The sequence below is a fragment of the Pecten maximus genome, chromosome 9 (assembly GCF_902652985.1).
Source record: "Pecten maximus chromosome 9, xPecMax1.1, whole genome shotgun sequence".
NCBI classification, from domain to species: domain Eukaryota; kingdom Metazoa; phylum Mollusca; class Bivalvia; order Pectinida; family Pectinidae; genus Pecten; species Pecten maximus.
In genome coordinates, this window is record NC_047023.1 from 41,757,404 (window position 1) to 41,783,368 (window position 25,965).

At 38.3% G+C, this 25,965-nt stretch overlaps 1 protein-coding gene across 1 annotated transcript in view; it reads left to right on the top strand.

Annotated features, from left to right (window-relative positions):
• Positions 1-25,965, top strand: part of LOC117334759 (high affinity cAMP-specific and IBMX-insensitive 3',5'-cyclic phosphodiesterase 8B-like) — an 89,727-nt gene that overhangs the window by 42,343 nt on the left and 21,419 nt on the right. The window contains exons 3-14 of the mRNA XM_033894557.1: positions 8,250-8,440; positions 8,816-8,875; positions 10,169-10,226; positions 12,507-12,674; positions 14,487-14,627; positions 17,967-18,055; positions 18,659-18,747; positions 19,026-19,105; positions 21,352-21,525; positions 24,208-24,274; positions 24,817-24,952; positions 25,788-25,953. Of these exons, the coding sequence (XP_033750448.1) occupies positions 8,250-8,440; positions 8,816-8,875; positions 10,169-10,226; positions 12,507-12,674; positions 14,487-14,627; positions 17,967-18,055; positions 18,659-18,747; positions 19,026-19,105; positions 21,352-21,525; positions 24,208-24,274; positions 24,817-24,952; positions 25,788-25,953 (1,419 nt within the window). The remainder of the gene's footprint in view (positions 1-8,249; positions 8,441-8,815; positions 8,876-10,168; positions 10,227-12,506; positions 12,675-14,486; positions 14,628-17,966; positions 18,056-18,658; positions 18,748-19,025; positions 19,106-21,351; positions 21,526-24,207; positions 24,275-24,816; positions 24,953-25,787; positions 25,954-25,965) is intronic.

Below are 25,965 nucleotides of genomic sequence, written 5' to 3' on the forward strand. Positions count from 1 at the left end.
AGATTACATTGGGGTGTCTGTCTATACTGTGACAGATTACATTGGGGTGTCTATACTGTGACAGATTACATTGGAGTGTCTATCTATACTGTGACAGATTACATTGGAGTGTCTATCTATATTGTGACAGATTACATTGGAGTGTCTATCTATACTGTGACAGATTACATTGGAGTGTCTATCTATACTGTGACAGATTACATTGGGGTGTCTGTCTATACTGTGACAGATTACATTGGAGTGTCTGTCTATACTGTGACAGATTACATTGGGGTGTCTGTACTGTGACAGATTACATTGGGGTGTCTGTCTATACTGTGACAGATTACATTGGAGTGTCTGTCTGTACTGTGACAGATTACATTGGGGTGTCTGTCTGTACTGTGACAGATTACATTGGAGTGTCTGTCTATACTGTGACAGATTACATTGGGGTGTCTGTCTGTACTGTGACAGATTACATTGGAGTGTCTGTCTGTACTGTGACAGATTACATTGGAGTTTCTGTCTGTACTGTGACAGATTACATTGGGGTGTCTGTCTGTACTGTGACAGATTACATTGGGGTGTCTGTCTGTACTGTGACAGATTACATTGGGGTGTCTGTCTATACTGTGACAGATTACATTGGGGTGTCTGTCTGTACTGTGACAGATTACATTGGGGTGTCTGTCTGTACTGTGACAGATTACATTGGGGGTGTCTGTCTATACTGTGACAGATTACATTGGGGTGTCTGTCTGTACTGTGACAGATTACATTGGGGTGTCTGTCTGTACTGTGACAGATTACATTGGGGTGTCTGTCTATACTGTGACAGATTACATTGGGGTGTCTGTCTATACTGTGACAGATTACATTGGGGTGTCTGTCTGTACTGTGACAGATTACATTGGGAGTGTCTGTCTGTACTGTGACAGATTACATTGGAGTGTCTGTCTATACTGTGACAGATTACATTGGAGTGTCTGTCTATACTGTGACAGATTACATTGGGGTGTCTGTCTATACTGTGACAGATTACATTGGGGTGTCTGTCTATACTGTGACAGATTACATTGGAGTGTCTGTCTGTACTGTGACAGATTACATTGGGGTGTCTGTCTATACTGTGACAGATTACATTGGAGTGTCTGTCTATACTGTGACAGATTACATTGGGGTGTCTGTCTATACTGTGACAGATTACATTGGGGTGTCTGTACTGTGACAGATTACATTGGAGTGTCTGTCTGTACTGTGACAGATTACATTGGAGTGTCTGTCTGTACTGTGACAGATTACATTGGGTGTCTGTCTATACTGTGACAGATTACATTGGGGTGTCTGTCTATACTGTGACAGATTACATTGGGGTGTCTGTCTATACTGTGACAGATTACATTGGGGTGTCTGTCTGTACTGTGACAGATTACATTGGGGTGTCTGTCTATACTGTGACAGATTACATTGGGGTGTCTGTCTATACTGTGACAGATTACATTGGGGTGTCTGTCTATACTGTGACAGATTACATTGGGGTGTCTGTCTATACTGTGACAGATTACATTGGAGTGTCTGTCTATACTGTGACAGATTACATTGGGGTGTCTGTCTGTACTGTGACAGATTACATTGGAGTGTCTGTCTATACTGTGACAGATTACATTGGGGTGTCTGTACTGTGACAGATTACATTGGGGTGTCTGTCTATACTGTGACAGATTACATTGGGGTGTCTGTCTGTACTGTGACAGATTACATTGGGGTGTCTGTCTGTACTGTGACAGATTACATTGGGTGTCTGTCTTACTGTGACAGATTACATTGGGGTGTCTGTCTATACCTGTGACAGATTACATTGGGGGTCTGTCTACTGTGACAGATTACATTGGTGTGTCTGTCTGTACTGTGACAGTATTACATTGGCGGTGTCGTCTGTACTGTGACAGATTACCTTGGGTGTCTGTCTCTACTGTGACAGATTACATTGGGTGTCTGTCTATACTGTGACAGATTACATTGGAGTGTCTGTCTCTACTGGACAGATTACATTGGGGTGTCTGTCTGTACTGTGACAGATTACATTGGGGTGTCTTCTCTGTACTGTGACAGATTACATTGGGGTGTCTGTCTACTGTGACAGATTACATTGGGTGTCTGTCTATACTGTGACAGATTACATTGGGGTGTCTCTGTCTGTACTGTGACAGATTACATTGGGGTGTCTGTCTATACTGTGACAGATTACATTGGGGTGTCTGGTCTATACTGTGACAGATTACATTGGGGTTGTCTGTCTAGTACTGTGACAGATTACATTGGGGTGTCTGTCTATACTGTGACAGATTACATTGGTGTGTCCTGTCTGATACTGTGACAGATTACATTGGGGTGTCTGTCTATTACTGTGACAGATTACATTGGGAGTGTCTGTCTATACTGTGACAGATTACATTGGGGTGTCTGTCTGTACTGTGACAGATTACATTGGAGTGTCTGTCTAGTACTGTGACAGATTACATTGTGGTGTCTGATCGATACTGTGACAGATTACATTGGGTGTCTGTCTATACTGTGACAGATTACATTGGAGTGTCTGTCTATACTGTGACAGATTACATTGGGGTGTCTGTCTATACTGTGACAGATTACATTGGAGTGTCTGTCTATACTGTGACAGATTACATTGGGGTGTCTGTCTATACTGTGACAGATTACATTGGGGTGTCTGTCTATACTGTGACAGATTACATTGGGGTGTCTGTCTATACTGTGACAGATTACATTGGGGTGTCTGTCTATACTGTGACAGATTACATTGGGGTGTCTGTCTATACTGTGACAGATTACATTGGGGTGTCTGTCTATACTGTGACAGATTACATTGGGGTGTCTGTCTGTACTGTGACAGATTACATTGGGGTGTCTGTCTATACTGTGACAGATTACATTGGGGTGTCTGTCTATACTGTGACAGATTACATTGGGGTGTCTGTCTATTACTGTGACAGATTACATTGGGAGTGTCTGTCTATACTGTGACAGATTACATTGGAGTGTCTGTCGTGTCTGTCTATACTGTGACAGATTACATTGGGTGTCTGTCTATACTGTGACAGATTACATTGGGTGTCTGTCTATACTGTGACAGATTACATTGGGGTGTCTGTCTGTACTGTGACAGATTACATTGGGGTGTCTGTCTATACTGTGACAGATTACATTGGGGTGTCTGTCTGTACTGTGACAGATTACATTGGGGTGTCTGTCTATACTGTGACAGATTACATTGGGGTGTCTGTCTGTACTGTGACAGATTACATTGGTGTGTCTGTCTATACTGTGACAGATTACATTGGGGTGTCTGTACTGTGACAGATTACATTGGTGTGTCTGTCTATACTGTGACAGATTACATTGGGGTGTCTGTCTGTACTGTGACAGATTACATTGGGGTGTCTGTCTATACTGTGACAGATTACATTGGGGTGTCTGTCTATACTGTGACAGATTACATTGGGGTGTCTGTCTATACTGTGACAGATTACATTGGGGTGTCTGTCTATACTGTGACAGATTACATTGGGGTGTCTGTCTATACTGTGACAGATTACATTGGGGTGTCTGTCTATACTGTGACAGATTACATTGGGGTGTCTGTCTATACTGTGACAGATTACATTGGGTGTCTGTCTATACTGTGACAGATTACATTGGGGTGTCTGTCTATACTGTGACAGATTACATTGGGGTGTCTGTCTATACTGTGACAGATTACATTGGGGTGTCTGTCTATACTGTGACAGATTACATTGGGGTGTCTGTCTGTACTGTGACAGATTACATTGGGGTGTCTGTCTATACTGTGACAGATTACATTGGGGTGTCTGTCTGTACTGTGACAGATTACATTGGGGTGTCTGTCTATACTGTGACAGATTACATTGGGGTGTCTGTCTATACTGTGACAGATTACATTGGGGTGTCTGTCTATACTGTGACAGATTACATTGGGTGTCTGTCTATACTGTGACAGATTACATTGGGGTGTCTGTCTATACTGTGACAGATTACATTGGGGTGTCTGTCTATACTGTGACAGATTACATTGGGGTGTCTGTCTATACTGTGACAGATTACATTGGGGGTGTCTGTCTGTACTGTGACAGATTACATTGGAGTGTCTGTCTATACTGTGACAGATTACATTGGGTGTCTGTCTATACTGTGACAGATTACATTGGGGTGTCTGTCTATACTGTGACAGATTACATTGGGGTGTCTGTCTATACTGTGACAGATTACATTGGGGTGTCTGTCTATACTGTGACAGATTACATTGGGGTGTGTGTCTGTACTGTGACAGATTACATTGGAGTGTCTGTCTATACTGTGACAGATTACATTGGTGTGTCTGTCTATACTGTGACAGATTACATTGGGGTGTCTGTCTGTACTGTTGACAGATTACATTGGAGTGTCTGTCTGTACTGTGACAGATTACATTGGGGTGTCTGTCTGTACTGTGACAGATTACATTGGGGTGTCTGTCTGTACTGTGACAGATTACATTGGAGTGTCTGTCTATACTGTGACAGATTACATTGGAGTGTCTGTCTATACTGTGACAGATTACATTGGGGTGTCTGTCTATACTGTGACAGATTACATTGGGGTGTCTGTCTGTACTGTGACAGATTACATTGGGGTGTCTGTCTATACTGTGACAGATTACATTGGGGTGTCTGTCTAGTACTGTGACAGATTACATTGGGGTGTCTGTCTAGTACTGTGACAGATTACATTGGGGTGTCTGTCTATACTGTGACAGATTACATTGGGGTGTCTGTCTGTACTGTGACAGATTACATTGGGGTGTCTGTCTATACTGTGACAGATTACATTGGGGTGTCTGTCTATACTGTGACAGATTACATTGGGGTGTCTGTCTATACTGTGACAGATTACATTGGGGTGTCTGTCTATACTGTGACAGATTACATTGGGGTGTCTGTCTATACTGTGACAGATTACATTGGGGTGTCTGTCTATACTGTGACAGATTACATTGGGGTGTCTGTCTATACTGTGACAGATTACATTGTGGTGTCTGTCTGTACTGTGACAGATTACATTGGAGTGTCTGTCTGTACTGTGACAGATTACATTGGGGTGTCTGTCTATACTGTGACAGATTACATTGGGTGTCTGTCTGTACTGTGACAGATTACATTGGGGTGTCTGTCTGTACTGTGACAGATTACATTGGGTGTCTGTCTGTACTGTGACAGATTACATTGGGGTGTCTGTCTGTACTGTGACAGATTACATTGGGGTGTCTGTCTTACTGTGACAGATTACATTGGAGTGTCTGTCTGTACTGTGACAGATTACATTGGGGTGTCTGTCTATACTGTGACAGATTACATTGGGGTGTCTATACTGTGACAGATTACATTGGGGTGTCTGTCTATACTGTGACAGATTACATTGGAGTGTCTGTCTATACTGTGACAGATTACATTGGGGTGTCTGTCTGTACTGTGACAGATTACATTGGGGTGTCTGTCTATACTGTGACAGATTACATTGGGGTGTCTGTCTGTACTGTGACAGATTACATTGGGGTGTCTGTCTATACTGTGACAGATTACATTGGTGTGTCTGTCTATACTGTGACAGATTACATTGGTGTGTCTGTCTATACTGTGACAGATTACATTGGTGTGTGTGACAGATTACATTGGGTGTCTGTCTATACTGTGACAGATTACATTGGGGTGTCTGTCTATACTGTGACAGATTACATTGGGGTGTCTGTCTATACTGTGACAGATTACATTGGGGTGTCTGTCTATACTGTGACAGATTACATTGGAGTGTCTGTCTATACTGTGACAGATTACATTGGGGTGTCTGTCTATACTGTGACAGATTACATTGGGGTGTCTGTCTGTACTGTGACAGATTACATTGGGGTGTCTGTCTATACTGTGACAGATTACATTGGGGTGTCTGTCTGTACTGTGACAGATTACATTGGAGTGTCTGTCTATACTGTGACAGATTACATTGGGGTGTCTGTCTATACTGTGACAGATTACATTGGGGTGTCTGTCTGTACTGTGACAGATTACATTGGGGTGTCTGTCTATACTGTGACAGATTACATTGGGGTGTCTGTCTATACTGTGACAGATTACATTGGGGTGTCTGTCTGTACTGTGACAGATTACATTGGAGTGTCTGTCTATACTGTGACAGATTACATTGGGGTGTCTGTCTATACTGTGACAGATTACATTGGGGTGTCTGTCTATACTGTGACAGATTACATTGGAGGTGTCTGTCTATACTGTGACAGATTACATTGGGGTGTCTGTCTGTACTGTGACAGATTACATTGGGGTGTCTGTCTATACTGTGACAGATTACATTGGTGTGTCTGTCTGTACTGTGACAGATTACATTGGAGTGTCTGTCTGTACTGTGACAGATTACATTGGGGTGTCTGTCTGTACTGTGACAGATTACATTGGGGTGTCTGTCTATACTGTGACAGATTACATTGGGGTGTCTGTCTATACTGTGACAGATTACATTGGGGTGTGTGTCTAGTACTGTGACAGATTACATTGGGGTGTCTGTCTATACTGTGACAGATTACTTGGTGTTTCATACTTTACAGATTACATTGGGTGCTCTTCTTGTGACAGTTTCATTTGGGGGGTCTGTCTATACTGTGACAGATTACATTGGGTTCTGTCTTATGAAAAATTGGGTTCTGTTTTTAAAAAAAAGGGGTTTTTGGGGGGGAAAATGGTGTGTCTGTCGTACTGTGACGTTTCTTGGGGGTCTTTTAAGAAATTGGGGGGTTTTGTAATGTCAATTTCTTTGGGTGTCTGCCCCTACGGGGGCGATTTCTTGGGGGGTTTTTCTTTTAAAATTAAAATTTTTGGGGGGGGGGCCTTAGTGAAGAACATTGGGGTGTCTTTTTTATGTGCAATTAATTGGGGGTTTTTAAAAAGTAATTGGGGGTTTTAAAATTTTTTTTTTTTTTTTTAAGATTCTTGGGGGTTTTTGGAAGTTTTTTTTTGGACGTTTCGGGGGTTCCCTTTAAATTTTTTGGGGCGGCTTTGGGTTTTTGGGGTTTTCTTCTGGGATTTGGGGGGGGGTTTTCGGAAGTTTAATTTTTTTTACTTGGGGGGGTTTTGGGGGTTTGTTTTGAAAAAAATTTTTTTTTGGGGAAATATTTTGGGGCCTTTTTTCAGGGGGGGGGGTTTTTTTTCAATTTGGGGGGGCCGGGACAATTTAATTTTTAAAGGGGGGGTTTTTTTTGTTTTTCTTTTTGTGGCTTTTTTTGTTTGAAAAATTAAATTTTATGCTTATTTTTTAAATTTTTTGGGCCCTTTTTCCCGGGTTTTTTGTAACGTTTTGGGGTTTTTTCAATGGAAATAATTTTTTGGGAAGGGGTTTTTTGGGTTTTTGGGCTTATTAAATTTTGGGTTGTCTTTTGGGGAAAAAAGGGGGGCGGTTTTGTAAAAATTTTAGGGGTTTCCCTTTTTTCCCCAAAAAAAGTTTTTTTTTAAACCTTTAAATTTTTTTGGGGGGTTTTAGGGGGTTTTTAAAAACCCGGGGGGGGTTTTGGAATTTTTTGTGATTACATTGGAGTGTCTGTCTGTACTGTGACAGATTACATTGGAGTGTCTGTCTATACTGTGACAGATTACATTGGGGTGTCTGTACTGTGACAGATTACATTGGAGTGTCTGTCTATACTGTGACAGATTACATTGGGGTGTCTATACTGTGACAGATTACATTGGAGTGTCTGTCTGTATTGTGACAGATTACATTGGAGTGTCTGTCTATACTGTGACAGATTACATTGGAGTGTCTGTCTGTACTGTGACAGATTACATTGGGGTGTCTGTCTGTACTGTGACAGATTACATTGGTGTGTCTGTCTGTACTGTGACAGATTACATTGGGGTGTCTGTCTATACTGTGACAGATTACATTGGGGTGTCTGTCTATACTGTGACAGATTACATTGGAGTGTCTGTCTGTACTGTGACAGATTACATTGGGGTGTCTGTCTATACTGTGACAGATTACATTGGGGTGTCTGTCTATACTGTGACAGATTACATTGGGTTGTCTGTCTATACTGTGACAGATTACATTGGAGTGTCTGTCTATCTACAGGTATATGATGTTCATACAATAATAATGGTTGTACATAGCTTTCCTTTGAATATTTTCAGATCCTGCTCGTGTTTGCCAAGGAGGATGCTCAAAGCGACGGTTACTGGTGGGCTACGGAGAAGATCGGGTACAAGTGTTGTATCGCCAGCAATGCTGAGGGAGCTTTGGAGTGCTTCCTGGATAAACAGCCTGATGTTGTTATCATCGACAACAGAAGTAATAAAAACTTTGATGCTGAAGCACTGTGCAGGTTTGTTATCTGAAGAATATCAAATCAACTTTTATTTTATGTTAAATATTTGGCCAGTAGATTTTGGCAGGGGGAGTATGCTACAAAACTTATGTAAAAGAAAAATTGTCGCCAATATTGAGAGTAGAGCGTTTTCTGGTGTTTATCTACCTGATGTATTGAACTATAAGTTTAATGTTTTGAATGTAATTTTACTGTCCTTAAATTATCACACTCTCCACTCTGCCTCAAAGACATCAATTTGCCACTTGGGCTTATTACAGAATAATATACGGTGATGGTTTTTCAAAGACTGAAGAAGCTTAATACAACATTGATAGCTCTAATTTTGATCCTAATGGCTGTCTCTAATGTTGATAATTTTGACAATTTCAGGTCCATGAGGGCAACAAAAGCCAGTCAGCACACTGTAATTGTAGCTGTTACAAAACGTCTGTAAGTTGATTTTCAAAAACATCATTTAAAACTTAATATTATATGTAAGGTGTCTTCAAGAGGACCATCAATCCCATCAATCGCTCATTTGAAGTTCAATTGTTGTGGAATTTATATCAAATTAAAGTTTGAAGATTTCCCTACTAGAAACATTATGTTATGGGATAGGTTTAATAGCATATAAGAGCACACCTGTACTTGGAAGACAGTAACCCTGATATTTACAGTGGACAGGGGAACCCCCACCTGGGGAATTCCTGCCTTTTTACACCAGGATTCCTACATCTTTCTATTTATACCAGAAGTGTATATTTTTGATGTTTAAAATCTCATGACCCTACTCTTTATTCTCATATATACACAGTACCCATTTCGTGTGTTATTTACTCAGGAGATAGCCACAAACCTTAGAATCACATTCTCTTCAGGGACATGGTTCAGGTGGAACACCAGCTGATTGTCTGAATTAGTTGTGTGACACCTTAAGGGAAATAGCATGCTCTACAATTGTCCTCCCTTGTAGGCTTTTTGTCAAAAGTTATTTCCCTTGTTTTAGTCCTAATTTCATTTAAATTAACTCGTTATGGGGAAGTCATGCAGCACAAGGATTTTTATACACTTGTAAGGGACTGTGATGTTGGGATTGTTGATGTAAGTTGTCTCTGTTGACAAGCTAATAGCAAATTAGGAAAGGATGGGCCACGGTTTACTAAATAATTTCACAGATTAAAAGTCAACACAACTTACCCTGCTGACACCCGGACGAAAAGTGATTGACCCCACAGCAGCACGGGTATCTTACGTAACCGGATGTTACAATTTCAGGAATGAGTCCAAAAAGCGAGCAAGCAGAACGCAATTGCATTAATTAGTAATTGCAAAATTTTCCGGTATAAAATCAAGAATTCAATCTTTGTCCTGTTAATGTTCAGAAAGGGATCTTGTATGTTTTTCATATAACACCTCCTACAACAAAGGACATTAATAGGTGACTATAATGTTATAGAAAATCTTATTCCGGTTGTGATCTTTTATTATGATCAAGTGTGCACATCCTGAGGGACACTCAGAAATTTGTGGGATATACAACTATGACATGACATATTGGATCCTGCCACATAAATTCCGAAGTATTTTCTCTTTGGTGCATTAAGTTACAGAAATTGGCCAGATTTAAATTTACCTGGTATATACATAACAAGGATACAGAGGCTGATCAGATCCTGCTGTATAAGTGTGATGCTTTTTATAATTAGTTGATGTAATAACATGTGTATACTTCATCTCTTTCAGATCAACAGACAAAGATGAACCGTCCATTCTACCTCTTATCAAAGCAGGGTTTAACAAAGTAAGTCTAACTAATTAACAAACTCTTATCCTACAATGTAATTGATTTAATGAATTTCAGTGTATTAAGTAATGAGATGAAAAGTCAGCAGGAGATGGACTTACATATAGAAGGTTGTCAAATACAGGATGTGGAAGAGAGCCACAGATTGGGACCCTGTATGGAGTAATTTGTACTTACAGAGTGTTGTAGAGAGCCACAGCTTGGGACCCTGTATGGAGTAATTTGTACTTACAGATTGTTGTAGAGAACCACAGATTGGGACCCTGTATGGAGTAATTTGTACTTACAGAGTGTTGTAGAGAATCACAGCTTGGGACCCTGTATGGTGTAATTTGTCCTTACAGAGTGTTGTAGAGAGCCAGAGATTGGGACCCTGTATGGTGTAATTTGTCCTTACAGAGTGTTGTAGATAACCACAGATTGGGACCCTGTATGGTGTAATTTGTACTTACAGAGTGTTGTAGAGAGCCACAGCTTGGGACCCTGTATGGAGTAATTTTTACTTACAGAGTGTTGTAGAGAACCACAGATTGGGACCCTGTATGGAGTAATTTGTACTTACAGATTGTTGTAGAGAACCACAGATTGGGACCCTGTATGGAGTAATTTGTACTTACAGAGTGTTGTAGAGAATCACAGCTTGGGACCCTGTATGGTGTAATTTGTCCTTACAGAGTGTTGTAGAGAGCCACAGATTGGGACCCTGTATGGTGTAATTTGTCCTTACAGAGTGTTGTAGATAACCACAGATTGGGACCCTGTATGGTGTAATTTGTATTTACATTTCCAAAGTAGTAGAGAATCACAGATTGGGACTGTGTATGATGTAATCTCTATTTACATTTACAGAGTTGAAGAGAATCACAGATTGGGACCCTGTATGGTGTAATTTGTACTTACAGAGTGTTGTAGAGAACCACAGATTGGGACCCTGTATGGTGTAATTTGTACTTACAGAGTGTTGTAGATAACCCCGATATTGGGACCCCTTGTATGGTGTAATTTGATTTACATTTCCCAAAGTAGTTAGAGAATCACAGATTGGGACTGTGTATGATGTAATCTCTATTTACATTTACAGAGTTGAAGAGAATCACAGATTGGGACTGTGTATGATGTAATCTCTATTTACATTTACAGAGTTGTAGGGAATCACAGATTGTTACTGTGTATGATGTAATCTCTATTTACATTTACAGAGTTGAAGAGAATCACAGATTGGGACTGTGTATGATGTAATCTCTATTTACATTTACAGAGTTGAAGAGAATCACAGATTGGGACTGTGTATGATGTAATCTCTATTTACATTTACAGAGTTGTAGACAATCACAGATTGGGACTGTGTATGATGTAATCTCTATTTACATTTACAGAGTTGAAGAGAATCACAGAGTGGGACTGTGTATGATGTAATCTCTATTTACATTTACAGAGTGGTAGAGAATCACAGATTGGGACTGTGTATGGTGTAGTTTGTATTTACGTTTACAGAGAGTGGTAGAGAATCACAGAGTGGGACTGTGTATGGTGTAATCTCTATTTACATTTACAGAGTTGTAGAGAATCACAGATTGGGACTGTGTATGGTGTAATCTATATTTACATTTACAGAGTGGTAGAGAATTACAGATTGGGACTGTGTATGGTGTAATCTATATTTACATTTACAGAGAGTTGTAGACAATCACAGATTGGGACTGTGTATGATGTAATCTCTATTTACATTTACAGAGAGTTGTAGACAATCACAGATTGGGACTGTGTATGGTGTAATCTATATTTACATTTACAGAGAGTTGTAGACAATCACAGATTGGGACTGTGTATGGTGTAATCTATATTTACATTTCCAGAGTGGTAGAGAATCACAGATTAGGACTGTGTATGGTGTAGTTTGTATTTACATTTACAGAGAGTGGTAGAGAATCACAGATTGGGACTGTGTATGATGTAATCTCTATTTACATTTACAGAGTGGTAGAGAATCACAGATTGGGACTGTGTATGATGTAATCTCTATTTACATTTACAGAGAGTTGTAGAGAATCACAGATTGGGACTGTGTATGGTGTAATCTATATTTACATTTCCAGAGTTGTAGAGAATCACAAATTGGGACTGTGTATGATGTAATCTATATTTACATTTACAGAGAGTTGTAGAGAATCACAGATTGGGACTGTGTATGATGTAATCTCTATTTGCATTTACAGAGAGTTGTAGAGAATCACAGAGTGGGACTGTGTATGGTGTAGTCTATATTTACATTTACAGAGATTGGTAGAGAATCACAACTTAAATGCCTGTATGAATGAGCTGCTGTGCCTGGAGTATGGTGAAGTGCGGACACAGCTCCAGCTATGTGCAGCTAATGCACTGTTCTGTGCTCTTGACAATGTCTCAGATGCTGTGGAGATAGCGAGCGATGACCGTGAAATTCAGGTAACTACATGTATGCAGGGCACCTTAATCTGAATTTATTCAATCATGTCAAGTTTCAATTTAAGTTTTCGATTGGAGTCTTTAGTTTATTTTGGTAAATTTATCAATTTCCAGATCAAAAAATTTCATACCAATCTGGTGATTTTTAAAAGAAACAAGGTTATTTCTACAGGATTTATTTTAACTATACACATGAGGATACCGCGATAATCAAATTCCACAATCTACGAACTTTTTGTTTCATTTGCACATATTCAATAGGTGCTTGCTGCCTTATGACCTTGGCATGTATTTACATAAGTTTCCATCTCTAGAGGTAAAATTGGTTTAATTCTTCAGAAATTTATAGTTTTAAAGATTTCTGAAATACGTGGGCCATGTTTCTATGAAATGTAAAATATCTTGAATACGTGGGACATGTTTCTATGAAATGTAAGATATCTGAATTATGTGGGCCTTGTTTCTATGAAATGTAAGATATCTGAATTACGTGGGCCATGTTTCTATGAAATGTGAGATATCTGAATTACGTGGGCCATGTTTCTATGAAATGTAAGATATCTGAATTACCTGGGCCATGTTTCTATGAAATGTAAGATATCTGAATTACGTGGGCCATGTTTCTAGGAAATGTAAGATATCTGAATTACGAGGGCCATGTTTCTATGAAATGTAAGATATCTGAATTATGTGGGCCATGTTTCTAGGAAATGTAAGATATCTGAATTACGTGGGCCATGTTTCTATGAAATGTAAGATATCTGATTTACGTGGGCCATGTTTCTAGGAAATGTAAGATATCTGAATTACGTGGGCCATGTTTCTAGGAAATGTAAGATATCTGAATTACGTGGGCCATGTTTCTATGAAATGTAAGATATCTGAATTACGTGGGCCATGTTTCTATGAAATGTAAGATATCTGATTTACGTGGGCCATGTTTCTATGAAATGTAAGATATCTGAATTACGTGGGCCATGTTTCTATGAAATGTAAGATATCTGAATTACGTGGGCCATGTTTCTAGGAAATGTAAGATATCTGAATTACGAGGGCCATGTTTCTATGAAATGTAAGATATCTGAATTATGTGGGCCATGTTTCTAGGAAATGTAAGATATCTGAATTACGTGGGCCATGTTTCTATGAAATGTAAGATATCTGATTTACGTGGGCCATGTTTCTAGGAAATGTAAGATATCTGAATTACGTGGGCCATGTTTCTAGGAAATGTAAGATATCTGAATTACGTGGGCCATGTTTCTATGAAATGTAAGATATCTGAATTACGTGGGCCATGTTTCTATGAAATGTAAGATATCTGATTTACGTGGGCCATGTTTCTAGGAAATGTAAGATATCTGAATTACGTGGGCCATGTTTCTAGGAAATGTAAGATATCTGAATTACGTGGGCCATGTTTCTATGAAATGTAAGATATCTGAATTACGTGGGCCATGTTTCTATGAAATGTAAGATATCTGAATTACGTGGGCCATGTTTCTAGAAAATATACAATGAGTCAAAGAAGTTAAAAGTTATTTTCAAATAAAAAAACCAATAGAGCTTCTACTGGACTCAAAAACTGACATTTTTAAAGCTAACTTCACTCTTACTAATATTCTTATAATAAAGCTCTACATTCTGTCAAAGTTTGTTTATTGTGTTCTTAAAATCTTTGATATGATGCAATATCCTCTGTAAGATTTTCCAGGTTTTGACTGTATGAATTCTGAAATAAAAAGTTTCCCGTCAGAGATTTGAATGCCTGAGGACACTGTCAATAATGAGTTTTTGTGTGTTTTGTTTTAGTACGTGAATCATGCATGGGAGAGACTCATGGGATATGGTAGTGAGGAAGTGATGGAGAAAGACAGCATGGAAGTCACAAAAAATGACCACAACAAACCCGATCTCCAGGATTCTATAAACACCCAACTCAAAAAGGGAAAGGTAGGCCAGAAATTTACTTTATATAACACTCCTGTTAATGTCACATCTGTTAATGTCAAACATCTGTTAATGTCACACATCTGTTAATGTCATACATCTGTTAATGTCACATCTGTTAATGTGACACATCTGTTAATGTCACATCTGTTAATGTGACACATATGTTAATGTCACATCTGTTAATGTCACATCTGTTAATGTCACACATCTATTAATGTCACACATCTGTTAATGTCACACATCTGTAAATGTCACACATCTGTTAATGTCACACATCTGTTAATGTCACACATCTGTTAATGTCACATCTGTTAATGTCACATCTGCTAATGTCACATCTGTTAATGTCAGACATCTGTTAATGTCACACATCTGTTAATATCACACATCTGTTAATGTCACACATCTGTTAATGTTACACATCTTTTAATGTCACACATCTGTTAATGTCACATCTGTTAATGTCACATCTGCTAATGTCATACATCTGTTAATGTCACATCTGTTAATGTCAGACATCTGTTAATGTCACACATCTGTTAATATCACACATCTGTTAATGTCACACATCTGTTAATGTTACACATCTTTTAATGTCACATCTGTTAATGTCACACATTTGTTAATATCACAGGTAAAAAATGACTAATACATAAACCCAATCACAAGCTCCCAACTCAAAAATGAAAAGGTAGGCTGAAAATTCACATCATATGGAACTTTCGATATCTGTTAATGTCACTTTTGTCTGTTCATATCACAAGTAATGAAAAATGAAATAACAAAATGTTGATATCCAGGATTCCATAAACACCCAACTTAAAATAGGAAAGGTGTTTCCATTGAACATATCTGGTTTGGAAACATTTGGTAAAGTTTTGGAAAGTGGAAAAGACCAATGCAATATTTCTGTTGTGTTCAAATCACTATATGAGGGCAGCTGATGATCGAAAAACGAAAAAAGGCATTACAGCTTCTCCCAGTCCAACACCCAATACTACTGATTTACCCAAGGGCCTCTTTTATGTTTCTACATACATACATGTACCTTTGATTTCATAAAAAGATTAAATGAAATTAAATTATGACTTCCATTTTACCAAAGACATTCATGTAATATAATCAGAGAGCCATGAAGTAAAAAAAGTCAGCTTTTTTCAGCAAACATCTCTTACTCTGTGGTAAAAGTGCACATACTTGTCAGCAGAAACATTTAAATCTACAAAGGGTTACTTCATATTATATTCTATTCATGTACTGTACGTGTTATTCAGTTTCTTTGTTTTTAAAAATCGCACACAAAAAACTGAAAAAAATACATATACAATGTAGATAAAAACGAGATACTGATGTCAAGTTACATCGCAGGCTATAAAATCACCTGTGTATTGTCACCGACTGTGTTTACTGTATACCTATAAAATCACCTGTATATTGTCACCTACTGTGTTTACTGTGTACCTTGATTGTTCCTTATTGACCAGTATTGGCTGTGTACGGGACTGTGTTTACTGTATACCTTGATTGTTCCTTATTGACCAGTATTGGCTGTGTACGGGACTGTGTTTACTGTGTACCTTGATTGTTCCTTATTGACCAGTATTGGCTGTGTACGGGACTGTGTTTACTGTGTACCTTGATTGTTCCTTATTGACCAGTATTGGCTGTGTACGGGACTGTGTTTACTGTATACCTTGATTGTTCCTTATTGACCAGTATTGGCTGTGTACGGGACTGTGTTTTCTGTGTACCTTGATTGTTCCTTATTGACCAGTATTGGCTGTGTACGGGACTGTGTTTACTGTATACCTTGATTGTTCCTTATTGACCAGTATTGGCTGTGTACGGGACTGTGTTTTCTGTGTACCTTGATTGTTCCTTATTGACCAGTATTGGCTGTGTACGGGACTGTGTTTACTGTGTACCTTGATTGTTCCTTATTGACCAGTATTGGCTGTGTACGGGACTGTGTTTTCTGTGTACCTTGATTGCTCCTTATTGACCAGTATTGGCTGTGTACGGGACTGTGTTTACTGTGTACCTTGATTGTTCCTTATTGACCAGTATTGGCTGTGTACGGGACTGTGTTTACTGTGTACCTAGATTGTTCCTTATTGACCAGTATTGGCTGTGTACGGGACTGTGTTTACTGTGTACCTAGATTTGTTCCTTATTGACCAGTATTGGCTGTGTACGGGACTGTGTTTACTGTGTACCTAGATTGTTCCTTATTGACCAGTATTGGCTGTGTACGGGACTGTGTTTACTTTACTGTGTACCTTGATTGTTCCTTATTGACCAGTATCGGCTGTGTATGTTAGATACATAAAAAGAAATGTACTCAGCCAACCTGTCACGTTTTGTTGACTAGCATTCTCGGCTATCTACATCTGTCCCAATTAGCGACATGTAATTTTACAGGTGTCAAATAGGCCTATGTAAGGTAGATACTGTCTGTTCTGACGTATCTATAACTTATATCACAACTTTTTCTCTGCATTTAAAATAAATTGATTAGTCATTGTATAATTATTCTTAAGCTGCATCCTGATGAGACAGTTCAATTTTACTATTAATTACAATACACAGAAAAATAACTTGTATCTAATTATCAGATTAAACATGGCAATTAACAGTGCCATATGATAGATACCGTCACTCAAAAACAAAAACTAAAACTCACAGTAGCAGGATAATAGTGTCCATCAGTAACACTCTGACATACAAATGTATATATTTGTTTTTGTTATAATGGTTGATTCAACAAATAAACCTAAACCTTATAAGGCGAATCATTTCTGACACATCTAAAACACTATACCTACCTAAAAAATTAAAATAAAGTATACATGGTATTCTATATGAATATAAGCTTTAAGTTTAATACTTTCTCTGACTTTCATTTCAATCATCTTTATCATAATCTAATTCCTTAAAATCTGTGTTTGATTCCCAATCTGACCCCCTACAGCTATCACTCTCTACCATACTGGCTGCTGTTGGTTGAACTGGTGACTTCACAGCCAGATGGCTCTCATTCAGCGTGACTGACCACTGATAAGCTGTTGATGTACAGGTGTAAATCTCCCACTTTGGAGGTCTTATCTTGGTACAGGGTGGACCGATTTTGTTATTGTTTTTGACTGATTTTCTTTGGGGAACAAACAGAATAAATCGAAGGGGTACTGTGTATATCAAATGAATCTAAATGTATATCAATTTTTGATCCAGCTAGTACACATTAAACTATTAGAATAACTCTTACACAATATTTTCATATAAATTGGAAGAGATTAGAGATAAACAGCATAAGGAAATGAATGATGCTTAATTTTACAGTATTGGGAGGGAACTTATTACACCCGAAGAAAAAATGGTGAAATTTTACCGTCTCATTGCCATGTGAGTCCTGTAATAGGTCCAACAGGGTAAGTATATATATACCTATGTTTTATTCTGTAACGAAATATTGTTGATGATGATGCCAAGAAGGAAGGTTGATCATGAATTCTGCAGTGCTTTATAGAAATTTACATTAAAATGTTTAAGGAAGGCACAACAAATTGGGGTTGGTTGCTCGGGTAACCCTATTGTTAAGGTTGGTTGCTAGAGTAACCCTTTTGTTAGTTTTGGTTTCCAGGGTAACCCTTTTGTTAGGGTTGGTTTCTAGGGTAACCCTATTGTTAGGGTTGGTTGCTATGGTCACCCTATTGTAAGTGTTGGTTTCTAGGGTAACCCTAGTGTTAGGGTTCGTTGCTAGGGTAAAGTTATTGTAAGGGTTGGTTTCTTGGGTAACCCTATTGTTAGGGTTGGTTGTTAGTAAATACTATGTGTATATATACATGTTTGTGTACATCAATTACAATTTAAATTCGTTTTAAAGTATGCTGAAAATCTATTTTGTGAGATGTTTGGCAACCATAAATATATGTTTTTTTCAACAACTTACATAACTTGGCATTTACAAATGTATATTAAATGTTTTGCTCTATCAGTAGAGAATGTTAGTAAATGTTTGTTTTCTTTATAAGGCAAATCTCACACATAATATCAGTGAAGACTACGACAGATGCTTCGCTGATAGAAAGACTCAAGGATACAGACTACAGTATTGTCAACGGTTGGTGTCCCATCATGCTTCAGTCCCAATTAGAGAATTAATGGACATTTAAATTGGGATTTTTTTGATAAATTAATGATATGAGATGTTAAACTGTAACTAATAAATTTGTTAAAGTTAGCTACATGTAATTCTATTTACAAAAACTCATCGCTCTGTTATATTAGAAACATAGATAATTTGAACTTATATTTTACATACATGTATGTCTTTGTATTAGGAAACTTCAACAGGACAGTGTGTCATTGTGTTATTGATGAAGTTTGTATTTTCCCCAGGTGGTGTGTACGGCTTCCCACGACGACGAGAATCTATAACTAAAATACATTCAATGACAATAGAGGCACCAATAACCAAGGTAAGGTGATCTGTCTCAGGTGTCTGTATGGGTGGGTAAGGTAAGACTGATCTGTCTCAGGTGTCTGTATGGGTGGGTCAGGTAAGACAGATCTGTCTCAGGTGTCTGTATTGGTGGGTAAGGTAAGACTGATCTGTCTCAGGTGTCTGTATTGGTGGGTCAGGTAAGACTGATCTGTCTCAGGTGTCTGTATGGGTGGGTCAGGTAAGACTGATCTGTCTCAGGTGTCTGTATGGCTCAGGTAAGACTGATCTGTCTCAGGTGTCTGTATGGGTGGGTCAGGTAAGGTGATCTGTCTCAGGTGTCTGTATGGGTGGGTCAGGTAAGACTGATCTGTCTCAGGTGTCTGTATGGGTGGGTCAGGTAAGTCTGTCTCAGGTGTCTGTATGGGTGGGTCAGGTAAGGTGATCTGTCTCAGGTGTCTGTATGGGTGGGTCAGGTAAGTCTGTCTCAGGTGTCTGTATGGGTGGGTCAGGTAAGACTGATCTGTCTCAGGTGTCTGTATGGGTGGGTCAGGTAAGACTGTCTCAGGTGTCTGTATGGGTGGGTCAGGTAAGGTGATCTGTCTCAGGTGTCTGTATGGGTGGGTCAGGTAAGACTGATCTGTCTCAGGTGTCTGTATGGGTGGGTCAGGTAAGTCTGTCTCAGGTGTCTGTATGGGTGGGTCAGGTAAGGTGATCTGTCTCAGGTGTCTGTATGGGTGGGTCAGGTAAGACTGATCTGTCTCAGGTGTCTGTATGGGTGGGTCAGGTAAGACTGATCTGTCTCAGGTGTCTGTATGGGTGGGTCAGGTAAGACTGATCTGTCTCAGGTGTCTGTATGGGTGGGTCAGGTAAGACTGATCTGTCTCAGGTGTCTGTACGGGTGGGTCAGGTAAGACTGATCTGTCTCAGGTGTCTGTATGGGTGGGTCAGGTAAGTCTGTCTCAGGTGTCTGTATGGGTGGGTAAGACTGATCTGTCTCAGGTGTCTGTATGGGTGGGTCAGGTAAGACTGATCTGTCTCAGGTGTCTGTATGGGTGGGTCAGGTAAGACTGTCTCAGGTGTCTGTATGGGTGGGTCAGGTAAGGTGATCTGTCTCAGGTGTCTGTATGGGTGGGTCAGGTAAGACTGTCTCAGGTGTCTGTATGGGTGGGTCAGGTAAGACTGATCTGTCTCAGGTGTCTGTATGGGTGGGTCAGGTAAGACTGTCTCAGGTTTCTGTATGGGTGGGTCGGACTGATCTGTCTCAGGTGTCTGTATGGGTGGGTCAGGTAAGACTGATCTGTCTCAGGTGTCTGTATGGGTGGGTCAGGTAAGTCTGTCTCAGGTGTCTGTATGGGTGGGTCAGGTAAGACTGATCTGTCTCAGGTGTCTGTATGGGTGGGTCAGGTAAGACTGATCTGTCTCAGGTGTCTGTATGGGTGGGTCAGGTAAGGTGATCTGTCTCAGGTGACTGTATGGGTGGGTCAGGTAAGACTGTCTCAGGTGTCTGTATGGGTGGGTCAGGTAAGGTGATCTGTCTCAGGTGTCTGTATGGGTGGGTCAGGTAAGACTGATCTGTCTCGGGTGTCTGTATGGGTGGGTAAGGCTGATCTGTCTCAGGTGTCTGTATGGGTGGGTCAGGTAAGGTGATCTGTCTCAGGTGTCTGTATGGGTGGGTCAGGTAAGACTGATCTGTCTCAGGTGTCTGTATGGGTGGGTCAGGTAAGACTGATCTGTCTCAGGTGTCTGTATGGGTGGGTCAGGTAAGTCTGTCTCAGGTGTCTGTATGGGTGGGTCAGACTGATCTGTCTCAGGTGTCTGTATGGGTGGGTCAGACTGATCTGTCTCAGGTGTCTGTATGGGTGGGTCAGGAAAGGTGATCTGTCTCAGGTGTCTGTATGGGTGGGTCAGGTAAGTCTGATCTGTCTCAGGTGTCTGTATGGGTGGGTCAGGTAAGACTGATCTGTCTCAGGTGTCTGTATGGGTGGGTCAGGTAAGACTGTTTCAGGTGTCTGTATGGGTGGGTCAGGTACGTCTGATCTGTCTCAGGTGTCTGTATGGGTGGAGTCATATGCAATACTGTATTCATACCTGGTAATAAACCCACTAGAAATACATGTATTTCAGTTCAGTGAAAATGTTATCAAATATCATTTTATTGTCCTGTAATCAGCCCTCCTTTAAGTATTTCAGTTCCATGAAAGCTCTGACACACACAATTTGATTGTCCTGTAATTATCTCACCTCTGACTTCAAGTCAAGTTTATCTGATTGCTTTTACAGGTAATTAACATAATTAATGCAGCCCAGGAAAACAGCCCAATAACCGTGGTACAGGCGTTGGACCGTGTCCTCGAGATCCTACGCACCAGTGAACTCTATTCGCCCTATTTTTCACAACAGCATCGCCCAGATGAAGATCCCATGACGACTGACCTCGTGGGCGGTATTATGTCTGTAAGTTAACATGTGATGTTTGTAGGATCTTAGTTACAGGCCCATTTGACCTCTTGTTTATAAGCAAATTCACATTCCAAGTTCCAAAAATGTTACAGGATTCAATTGTACACAAGTCTGTTATGTGGACAGGGATATATCAACCCGAGTGACAAGTTTGGCTGGTTAGCACTTGGCTTACAGCTAATATAAACCCTTACACTCAGGTTCAGATATATCAGTCCACAGCTCCGGTCCATGTTTGAGTGTTTTTCTCACACACTTGCAAATAGACAAATTCCAGTTGAGATAAAACTCAATCTACACTGCCAGGCAAAAAACAAAAACCCTAGATCTAAGACAGGCAATTTGCCATTCATACAAATCTGTGTAAAAGAAACAATGCTATTGTGTCACATCAACAATTCATTATGATCTTGTTATAGATATGCTAACTGTCTTTTCCTACCCTGTGTGAAATAGAATTTCTCTTACCCTGAACACAGGATCATTTCAAGCAAGTGAGAACATGATGTCACACTCTTGGAACTTGAGAAGAAGTTTAAAATCGGAAATCCAACAGAGCTGCCAACTTGAAAAAACACATTTTAAACTTAATTCTTCTGCAGTTCCAATTACCATTGAGCTCAAACTTGGCAGGAATGTTAAGGAAGGAGAGCCAACATAGTGTTGTTCTTTTCCGACCTAGTAAAAATTTTAACATGGCAGCCACGGAGGCCATTTTTTAACATGATTGCACAATCATGGTTTTCCTGAACAATAACTATTTCAAACTTCTTCTCAAGTTCCACCGGTGGGATTCAGCTCTTACTTTCTTTATATTATCCTGAAATAGTCCTGACCAAGTTTGTTATTTTTTAGTTTTAAGTACCACTATACTAGCTAATGAGTATGGTTTCTATGACAGCACAAGAGACTTAAGAGTCAGATGACCATTACGGCCCTTGGGCCTCTCTTGTTTAATTAAAGAATACCTGATCAATAGGTATAGATTTACAATATTTATACCTGATCAATAGGTATAGATTTACGATGTTTATACCTGATCAACAGGTATAGATTTACAATGTTTATACCTGATCAATAGGTATAGATTTACGATATTTATACCTGATCAATAGGTATAGATTTACGATGTTTATACCTGATCAATAGGTATAGATTTACAATGTTTATACCTGATCAATAGGTATAGATTTACGATATTTATACCTGATCAATAGGTATAGATTTACAATATTTATACCTGATCAATAGGTATAGATTTACGATGTTTATACCTGATCAATAGGTATAGATTTACAATGTTTATACCTGATCAATAGGTATAGATTTACAATGTTTTACCTGATCAATAGGTATAGATTTACAATGTTTATACCTGATCAATAGGTATAGATTTACGATGTTTATACCTGATCAATAGGTATAGATTTACAATGTTTATACCTGATCAATAGGTATAGATTTACAATGTTTTACCTGATCAATAGGTATAGATTTACAATGTTTATACCTGATCAATAGGTATAGATTTACAATGTTTATACCTGATCAATAGGTATAGATTTACAATGTTTATACCTGATCAATAGGTATAGATTTACAATATTTATACCTGATCAATAGGTATAGATTTACGATGTTTATACCTGATCAATAGGTATAGATTTACAATGTTTATACCTGATCAATAGGTATAGATTTACAATGTTTATACCTGATCAATAGGTATAGATTTACGATGTTTATACCTGATCAATAGGTATAGATTTACAATGTTTATACCTGATCAATAGGTATAGATTTACCTATAGATTTACGATATTTATACCTGATCAATAGGTATAGATTTACAATGTTTATACCTGATCAATAGTTATAGATTTACAATGTTTATACCTGATCAATAGGTATAGATTTACAATGTTTATACCTGATCAATAGGTATAGATTTACGATGTTTATACCTGATCAATAGGTATAGATTTACAATGTTTATACCTGATCAATAGGTATAGATTTACGATGTTTATACCTGATCAATAGGTATAGATTTACAATGTTTATACCTGATCAATAGGTACAGATTTACAATGTTTATACCTGATCAATAGGTATAGATTTACAATGTTTATACCTGATCAATAGTTATAGATTTACAATGTTTATACCTGGTCAATAGGTATAGATTTACAATGTTTATACCTGGTCAATAGGTATAGATTTACAATGTTTATACCTGATCAATAGGTATAGATTTACAATGTTTATACCTGATCAATAGGTATAGATTTACGATATTTATACCTGATCAATAGGTATAGATTTACAATGTTTTACCTGATCAATAGGTATAGATTTACAATATTTATACCTGATCAATAGGTATAGATTTACGATATTTATACCTGTTTTATGAGGACAGAAACCATTCCCTAGTGACATTGTATGCTTTAGTTCACATTATCCATTTATAACTTACAACAATATCAACTGATGTAGGTGTTCAAAGTGACAAATGAGTAGAAAAAAGATCTCTTAATTAACATCATCCAGATTTTCATAATTTTATCTGGTGGCTGATCTAGAATTGCTTCTGTAGCTCAGACAGGAATAATGATACAGCTCTTATATGCCTCTTGTTTGAAATTTTCACCTGCATTGTTTATGTGTTTACAGCAATCAATGCGACGACAATTAATGGTCAGTGCCCAAGATGTCAACAGTAACTCTAGCATTAAAGGAAGTAAGTATGAGGATAACGAGTATAAATGGTATCCTGTTCACGATCGATAATCCATCATCAATTTTCTCATTAAAAGTGTGTGTATACTGTATGGGGTTTTTAATAGGATATGTTATGTATTTCAAGAATGCCTTGATCACTGCTTGTTTCCTATTAGAGCAGAAGTCTTCCGATGTTTATTTCAAGTTGTCATGTAGCCATGCATCCTCGCCTACCATATACTTCCACCGCTTCATTCTATATCATTGATTTAGAGTGTGAAGGGAGGTAACTTGTGTACAATTTGTATTCATAAGCTACAGGCTTGCTAACTGCTGGAAGGTGATGAAATGAAATCAGAATGTGACAAAATATGTTAAATTTTTAAGTTTTCATTTCCTGGATGTCATAATTTTGTGCCATCTCTATAATAAATACAACAATGTCCTGTCAGTGAAGCAGAATATCACAATTAATTAAAAAAGTCATTTTGTGGTAATTGAATTATTAGGATTTTTAGCTTGTTAGTAAAAAATATTAAATTTTTTTTTTGCTAATTTTAGGTCACCAACCTCATACATACATTCCAACAAATCCAGCAACATTAGCCCAGATACCAGACCACATAAAGGCCATCTTAAACTCAGCGCCGTCCTGGGACTTTGACATCATCAGTCTGGAAAAGGCAACAAAACACAGGTACATATACACACCGGTCCATCATCAGGATGACTCAAACAGGTGTACCAGCTAACTATCTAACTACATGTACATTAAAGCATTAAAGAATTAAAGGAAAATTCCTTAGCTAAGATTTTTTCCTTAAAATCCAATTTCTTGCTTTCCTATGGGAATTTTTAAGTTCAGGAATTGCGATGATGAAAATGTGGCAAGGTAGGTGCTTTAGTTAACATACCATGTATCTATATGTAAATTTTCACAGAAAACTTCCACCAAATGATTAAAATCTCTTTCATAAACACCACCAGAAATACATTGTTGTCAATTCAACCCATTCAGTTACTTATCTCCAACCCAGAGTAATAGAATGAATTGAAAACAACAATAGCCTATTGTATATTTATGTACCTAAAGTTAACAGTACATACTAAGTTTTTCACCACCAAAAAAAATTAAATGAATAAATAATTAATGACACCTCGAAGAAATTCCGTTCAAATACAGTACCTCTATATTTTGTATTTAACTCTCAGCGTTAAAAGCAATCATTCTTTGGATGCTGTTGTGATATTTTTTATATTTAGGTGTTAATTGGATATATTTTTACATTGTGGGTGTCATTTTTAAGTGTTAATTAGATATATTTTTACAGAGTGAGTGTCATTTTTAGGTGTTAATTAGACAGATTTCTATACAGTTGGTGTCACTTTTAGGTGTTATAAACAGATATATTTTTACAGCATGGTGCCATTGTAGGTGTTAATTAGACATATTTCTATAGCATCTATACATTTGAACGTTATTGCTATTTATATATATATATATATGTTTACTAAGCATGATTCCATTTCAGGCCTCTCGTGTACTTAGGACTAAAGACACTGATGCGTTTTGGAGTTTGTGATTTTTTCAATATCAATGAAACGTGTCTGACAAACTGGTTAACACTGATAGAATCTAATTACCATAGTTCAAATTCGTACCATAACTCAACTAGTACTCATACACATGACCACTGTGAATAGCAACTA